The sequence below is a fragment of the Melanostigma gelatinosum genome, assembly GCF_949748355.1.
Source record: "Melanostigma gelatinosum genome assembly, chromosome: 18".
Classification (NCBI taxonomy): Eukaryota; Metazoa; Chordata; class Actinopteri; order Perciformes; family Zoarcidae; genus Melanostigma; species Melanostigma gelatinosum.
In genome coordinates this window covers 18,409,515-18,416,848 of record NC_136651.1, presented here as the reverse complement: position 1 = coordinate 18,416,848, position 7,334 = coordinate 18,409,515, and the positions used below count along the sequence as shown (strand labels likewise).

The window sequence follows — 7,334 nt, the reverse complement described above, 5'->3', positions numbered from 1 at the left end:
ACTAGCAGACAAACAAACAACTATTCATGCTACCAATGCTCACATTCAAGACTTGAGCTGAGAGAGTGGAAGGTTTCATGAAATAAAATTTAAAAAATACTGTGACTTTTATAAATATCAGTGGGTATTCGTGCTTCCACCTCATATAGAGTATTTTAGCCTCTTTTAGCTCATTTTCTTGGTTTGGTTCAGTCTCGCTGCTCTCATCAACTTCATCTCAAAAAGTGGAACATCAAAGCAAAGACCTGATATATTGCTCCCTATTTATTACATACATGTTTAATCCATAGCGACAGACGAGAGGTGACAGAAAACAAATTGGAGACAAACACATCTCCAAATGAACCCTTATGTTGCTCTGTGTCTGCTGAATGCGTAAATAGGATACTGTCTGCTAACACGTTCCCCTTAAAAAATTCATCAGGCAATAATATATCATTGTTCTCAGTTTGTTGCGGAGGTCTTCTGCCCTCTATTCAACAGGGGGTACTGCAGGGGGTCCGCGAAATTGTTTGGTTGATTCGACAATTAAAAAAAAAAAATTGTAATTTTTTTTTCTCTAAACATGAATCTGTCCATTATTGTAATAGTTCAGTATTGTATGAAGGATAACAGGCCATCACTCATTTTCAGTTTCCACATTTATGTTTAAAATGAAAACATCAATTTGAACAGCTTGTATGCATGATTATCATGCAATTGACAGACAATGTTGATGTTGGCATTGGTATCAGCTGATAAGGTGTGTTTATAAATGTCAGTGGCACGGCCTCCCTACTCACTGCACCTTGCACATGTTTAAAATAAAAACATGAACATATGAACCTGTGTATATTTGAATAGCTTAGTATTGAATGCACAATAAAGAGGTGTACACAGTACTGGGCCCATTTAATACAAAACACAATTTTATTCAATATATATAGTCGGGGGTCCCTGCTCCATCTCTCTTTCAGTTTCGGGGTCCTTGGCCTGCAAAATGTTGAAGACCTCTGCACTAAACAATACATATTTGTGTGCGATTGACCATTGTTTTTGGGAGTATGGAGTGTTCCTTTCTCATACGCCGGCATACATTCAGAATTTATTATCATTGCTGTTAGCCGTCATCGTTGGTTTGTGGACCAACATTTTAAAGCCTACAAGTTCCGCGGTTTGGCTCTCTATCTTGGTTTTTGGCTGTTGCCGTCTTGGTTCTTTTCAACCAGAAGTGACTTGAGAGGGTGGAGCTAATAACAACCAACCATTTTTTGGCAACCAAAATGGTTACAACCTTCATGAACTGGGAACACAGTGTGAAAGGGTGAACGTTCTAAAAAGAAAACAGAGACAACTCCCGACGCAGCCAACGCCTGGTAGCAACCTGTCAATTACAACGTGTAAAGCATACTCTGCTTTATGGTCTGTTTGACTCTAAATGGGACAATCATTCACTAAATGAACATCATGCTGTACTGAAGAAGACTTGAAACTGGAGATTGAGATCATAAACTCATGTTTACAATGTTTACTGAGGTAATAAATCAAGAGAGAAGTAGAGTCATTTTCTCATAGACTTCTATACAACCAGAGGAGTCGCCCCCTGCTGGACAGCAGAAATAATGCAGGTTTAACAAGAAAAGAAAATCAGCCTTTCTTCCATCAGTCAGCCTCATCTTTAGGAATGAGGACACCCGAGTTCATGAACTTCAATCTCGCTGACGCTCGTGCATTTATTCATTGCCGTCAGAATATTTTAAACCCTTTATCACATGACAACAAATGTGCTGCTGACTTACTTTAGAAATAATAACGCTGTGGCCTACAGTTTGCACAGTGACTCACTGCCAGTTTGAGTCACATCTCCCACAGAAGTGCCTCGTCCATGTATACATGCTCACATTCACACACAGATGCACCGCGCTGGCAGGCCACAGGCCCACACAACACACAACACACAACACACATAAATGCAAACACACAAAGAGCACGGAGACACGCGCACAATGGCACACATCTGACACCCATCTACACCTAGTCACACACACACACACACACACACACTCACACACATGCCCCAAAGCCGCTGATGGTTGTTAAATCCCTGCATGACGTCATTGCCAGGCAGCAGGGGGGGTGTGGTCTGCACTGGTTTGTTAAACATACCAGAGCTTAAATGCTGAACAGCCTCTGCCATTCACTGACGGCACCCTCTCCTCTTTCTCTCTCAGCTGCCATTATTTCACTCCGTCTTGCTCACAGAAGTCCTGTTTTTTCTAATACCAGAAAGGTAAAGAGTTGCAATGTTTCTCTCTTCGCACCCTTTTCTACATCTGTCATTTTTGCACTTTCTTGCTCTATTGCTGTGTTTTTAAAGTTGTCTTTTTTCTCCTCCTGTTTTTTTGCACTGCTTCCTCCTTGGATCACACTGTAGGACGTCTGCGAGTTGAGTTGGCAAGTGTCCTGCTCATCTGAAGCCCTGTTTTTTTTGGGGATCCGTTCTTCGGGTCAGTCCTCCCCCTGTGAAGAGTCCAGCTTGGTGGTGGTCGAAACGTAAAAGATGTTCCTCCCGTTGGCAGTGGTGATCTGTCTGTCAGCCATCCAGCTGTGTTTGGGCGAGCAGCCTGTGGAGGAAGTCATCACAAAAAGTACGTGCTGATATGGATAAATAGTACGAGTATGGGAACGGGGAGTTATAGAGAGGCAAGCAAGACAAAAGAATAGTAAGATAGAGAAGGAACTCACCTACTTGGTGCTCATGTCGACTTTCTGGCTTGATTTCACGTTCAAAAAGTGGAACCAAAATTGATACACGAGTCTTTGCATTGAAGAACAATGAAGAGACTCATGGCAACAGCTTTCTCTTCTCAAAACAAATTTGATGATTAAAATGACAGGTATATTTAAAGCTACGCTGTATACTTATACTGTCCTGATTACATTACTTTGCTTTTTACACTTCATACCTCTATTCTTGTGATCCAGATGCATCTCATATTGGTGAATATTAAGATGTCAATCGCCCACAGAGATAGAATGCTAGGAAAAGAAAATGTGGACACTTTTCTTTGTTTATTGCTTGTTCATATTTACTATGTTTTTATATATGTATTATTACTTACGTGCTTATTTAAAGTATGTTGTGGGGACAGTTCTCAAAACAAAAACAAAACATCCTGATTCATCGCCCTGATTTCTGTGAGTACCTGAAAAATGTCAGATGTGTTTATTCAGAACATTTTTATGAACAATCTTAGTCAAACCAAGTGAAGCACGAATTCTGCTAAATGGAACTATAACCAAGTGTCATTGAGATTTTGTATGTCAGTCAGTGCGGTTTGGGAAGAGTGAACAACAATACAACAATAAGTGTGTACGATATACACGCAGTTGAATAGCTTGAGTGAAAGGACAGTACAGCTGCAACATCTGAGTCACGACAGGCAATGTAGAAAGAAGAAACCAGAAGAAACCATTTTTATTGTCATATACACATACACGAAATTTGACTTCTGCATTTGACCCATCCCTGTATATAGGGAGCAGTGGGCTGCCAATGATAGGATGAGATGACACATGTGAACAATTTGAGCAATCAAATAAAAGCAGCAATTGTAGTAGTCATTGAACTCTTGTATGAGCAGATTGTCTCGGCTATTAAAGGCGTCAAGATCAGTAATAAAGTGATTCAACGTGAGATGATTTCAAACAGTTTAAAGAAGAAATGGCACAGTGTGTGCACAGTAACTTGTTCCTTCATGTCGTCAGTCTGTAGACAGTGACTCTACTGCTGTCTGCTTGGGTACAGTGAGTCAGGAGGCTTGGCTTAGACAGCAGTCTGAGTAAGTCATCGTTGGTCAGATGCTATTTAACTTGGCAGAATGGAGTTTGGTTTGGGAGTGTAGTGAAAAATAATCCATCAGGGCCACTCAGTACCAATCCACCAAATGTGTCCAACATCAGCCCATGACTTCTGTGATTGAAATGGTTTTACTGAGCAGAGAAACATTGTGGTTGGTTCAGATTTGTACTTGGTGTATATTGTAAATACTCATGAGGATAAAACATAAATACTCTATTATGTAAGATCTGTGTTGTCCTCACGATGTCCATTAACCAACTGCTGAACAACCTGAACAACCACTGTTGGGTGTGATCCGTTGCGCCTCTGAACACACCCTGACTTCTATGTATTGTTGTACTACAATGCATAATGAACGTGTGTGCTTGAAAGGGTGCAGCATGTTAGATGACAGCAAAACAGAAACTTCAAACAATGCTTAGTTGCTATGCTTTAAACTGAAATGTCATCAAAACATAGCAAGATGGCACAAATGAACTGCATGAGCAAAATGTCAGGGGACCACCAAAGTCAGTTGGATACATTGTCTGGGAAACATTAATGTCTGTAAACATTTTTTGCCAATCCATCTCGTACTGTAGATTGAGATCTTTCATGCTGTAAGACAGGAAAATCAGCCCAAAGTATGCCACATCTATGGTATTTCATCCAAATGTTGTCCAAGATATTTCAATAAAGCACTGAAATGTCAGCCTCATGGAGTAAAAGTCAAGGGATCAGTGAAATCAGTGGATTCATCCTCTGCAGAACATTATTGCGTGTGCCGAATTTCATGTCAATCCATCCAATAGCTGTTGAGATATCTAAGTCTGGATCAAAGTGGTTGACCGACCCACCTACAATGTCAGCCCTAGACCTTCATTGCTATCGTTGTGGTTAGACACTGTGAAAAACTAGAGCCAAACAATCATCATTTTGATCACGTGGACCACCCAAGGTACAGAAGCTGCAACTACTACATCTAAATTCCCCTTCTCTTCTGCTTTATATTCTTGGCTTGATGAATGAGGCTTGGTTTGGCAAAGTAGTGTGAATGGTTTGGCAGTGTTCGAATAAAACTGGCTGAAGCCAGGGTTTAGTTGTCTTAACGTTTCCAAGTCCTTGACTGATGTTCTAGACTGAAACCGCAAATTTGCAGGATGAAGGAGTATAAAAACCCCAAAGGGAACACACAGAAACAGAACACTGACTGATTGTGCCATTGGAGTCAGTGTATCAGTGCATTTGTATGGGTGGGCTTTTTTAAGTGTATGATTCAGTGCAACACGTTCTCATTCCCAACTTGTCAAATTTACTACCGAGAGACTAGTGACTCACATGGCTGAGTGACTAGCGACTCACGTGACTTCCAGGTTATTAGCGACTCTCGGGACTATAGTGACTCACATGACTACTGAGTGACTAGCGACTCACGTAACTTCCAGGTTATTAGCGACTCTCGGGACTATTGTGACTCACATGACTACTGAGTGACTAGCGACTCACGTAACTTCCAGGTTATTAGCGACTCTCGGGACTATAGTGACTCACATGACTACTGAGTGACTAGCGACTCACGTAACTTCCAGGTTATTAGCGACTCTCGGGACTATAGTGACTCACATGACTACTGAGTGACTAGCGACTCACGTAACTTCCAGGTTACTGGCGACTCTCGGGACTATAGTGACTCAGATGACTACAGAGTGACTAGTGACCCAGTGACTACTGAGTGACTAGCGAGTCACGTGACTTCCAGGTTAGGCCTACGCGCGATTCTCGGGACTATAGTGATTCAGATGACTACAGAGTGACTAGCGACTCAATGATACTACCGAATGACTAGCGACTCACGTGACTTCCAGGTTATTAGCGATTCTCGGGACTATAGTGACTCAGATGACTACAGAGTGAATAGGGACCCAGCGACTACCGAGTAACTAGCGTCTAATAATGATGCAGGTGAGTTTACACTGGAAAGCCTGGTGCGGTGCATACAGACGCTAAAGGGTGCCTCCGTGCGTCTGTGCCAGACAACCGCGGGGCTCTGACCGAGCGTCGATATTTGACGAGTTGAGAGTGAGAAAGTGTGCATTTCAGTGCATTGTGCTATGCCACTTGAGTAGTCTGTTATATTGCCAAGAACATAGAGTAGAGGTCCCTTGATTAGTTGTCCCATCAATAGCCATGCAATTGTGTGTAATTTACCATGTATGTGTGTTCAATTTCCTCATAGAAAACGTGCCTCTCCTGGGTGGCTGGTTTGAGAGAAGTCCAGAGTCAGCTGAGGTTCAGGACGCAGTTCAATATGCTGTGAAGATGCACAACGATCACTCCAAGAGCAAGAGGATGTTCAAGCTCGTCTCCATCACCGGCGCTCAGGCACAGGTCAGATTCATTTTTCAGACACAAAGGAACTTCCATGCAACACACCACGTCACCACCATCTAATAGTTCTGCTCCCGGTCCACTTATGTTATTAGGTGACCAACATGATCAACTTGAAAATTGATGCAGTCCTGGGAAAAACCAAGTGTCTTAAGGGAGAAAACCATCACCTGAACAGCTGTAGTCTTGTGAAAAAGGTACATTTTGTTTCACGTGTGCAATTGTATGTGTTCACAAAGTTACGTTCAACTCAGCGATGATTATTCTCTCGGCATTTACATTCATGCTTTTATGTCTTGTATCATTTCCTAATACGAAGACAGATTATTACGTCTTGTCTTTTACCGTCAGGTTTTGGAGAGTTCCCAATTCCTATGAAATGGTTATTGTTGTTTCCCTCTCCGCAGCATCTGAAGTGCCACTTTGAAGTGGCGTTCAACCCCCGCAGCAACAAACATGAGCTGCAGAATTCCAAGTGCATGAAAATTGTGGAGAAGGTTTAACTTTGGAATTGGCTTGACTTTTTTTGTACTTTGGCTCTATAGCTTTGATTACCTTATTGCATTTTGATGGGTTCAAAATATTTTGCAGCTGGTTTTCAGTGCTGAATGTGTGGTTGTCTCCAAGGACAACTTGTAACAATAACACATCACGGTCTTAATAAAATATATTTGGAAAGCTTTTTTACCATGATGTGGAGATTCTTTGTAGATTGCTGCTCGATAAATAATGTCTTTTTATTTGTGGTTTTGTATTCTGTCAAAGAAAACACTCGATTCAAATGATTGCTTGCTTTGGGGATTTAAATTGATTGATTGATGTTGTTGTAGGCAAGAGGTAAAGAACATTTGAATTTGTATTTATTTATTGCTGGGGCTTTTACACACACGAGTCAATAATGTGATTACACACATTGCCACTCGCAAATGAAGTTTTGTAGATATCTTGTGGTACCATCATCAAATCATATACGTAGCTGTTCCCATAATTCAAGCCTTTAATTGTTCCATAATCACTCAAAAGTCACAATAAAAAAATACAATTACATATGTGCTGAAATTAACAATGCATTGTAACATATTTTAGGAAAGATGTTAAACAGGATTATACTGTATTATATATTTCA

At 41.1% G+C, this 7,334-nt stretch overlaps 1 protein-coding gene across 1 annotated transcript; it reads left to right on the top strand.

Annotated features, from left to right (window-relative positions):
- Window positions 1-2,164: 2,164 nt before the first annotated feature.
- On the top strand, window positions 2,165-6,918 carry LOC306792129 (cystatin-M). Its single transcript, XM_079289149.1, has 5 exons — window positions 2,165-2,269; window positions 2,414-2,627; window positions 6,057-6,208; window positions 6,304-6,405; window positions 6,616-6,918. Exons 2-5 carry the CDS (start codon window positions 2,540-2,542, stop codon window positions 6,709-6,711), a joined length of 438 nt encoding a protein of 145 aa, XP_079145275.1. The 5' UTR covers window positions 2,165-2,269; window positions 2,414-2,539; the 3' UTR covers window positions 6,712-6,918.
- The last annotated feature ends 416 nt before the right edge of the window (window positions 6,919-7,334 follow it).

What these genes read in the sequence shown, in the direction of transcription:
- LOC306792129 (XM_079289149.1), top strand. Translation starts at nt 2,540, where the DNA reads ATGTTCCTCCCGTTGGCAGTGGTGATCTGTCTGTCAGCCATCCAGCTG. An exon ending in GGAGGAAGTCATCACAAAAA is followed by an intron (nt 2,628 to 6,056) that starts GTACGTGCTGAT and finishes ATTTCCTCATAG; the next exon opens with AAAACGTGCCTCTCCTGGGT. An exon ending in TCACCGGCGCTCAGGCACAG is followed by an intron (nt 6,209 to 6,303) that starts GTCAGATTCATT and finishes TTATGTTATTAG; the next exon opens with GTGACCAACATGATCAACTT.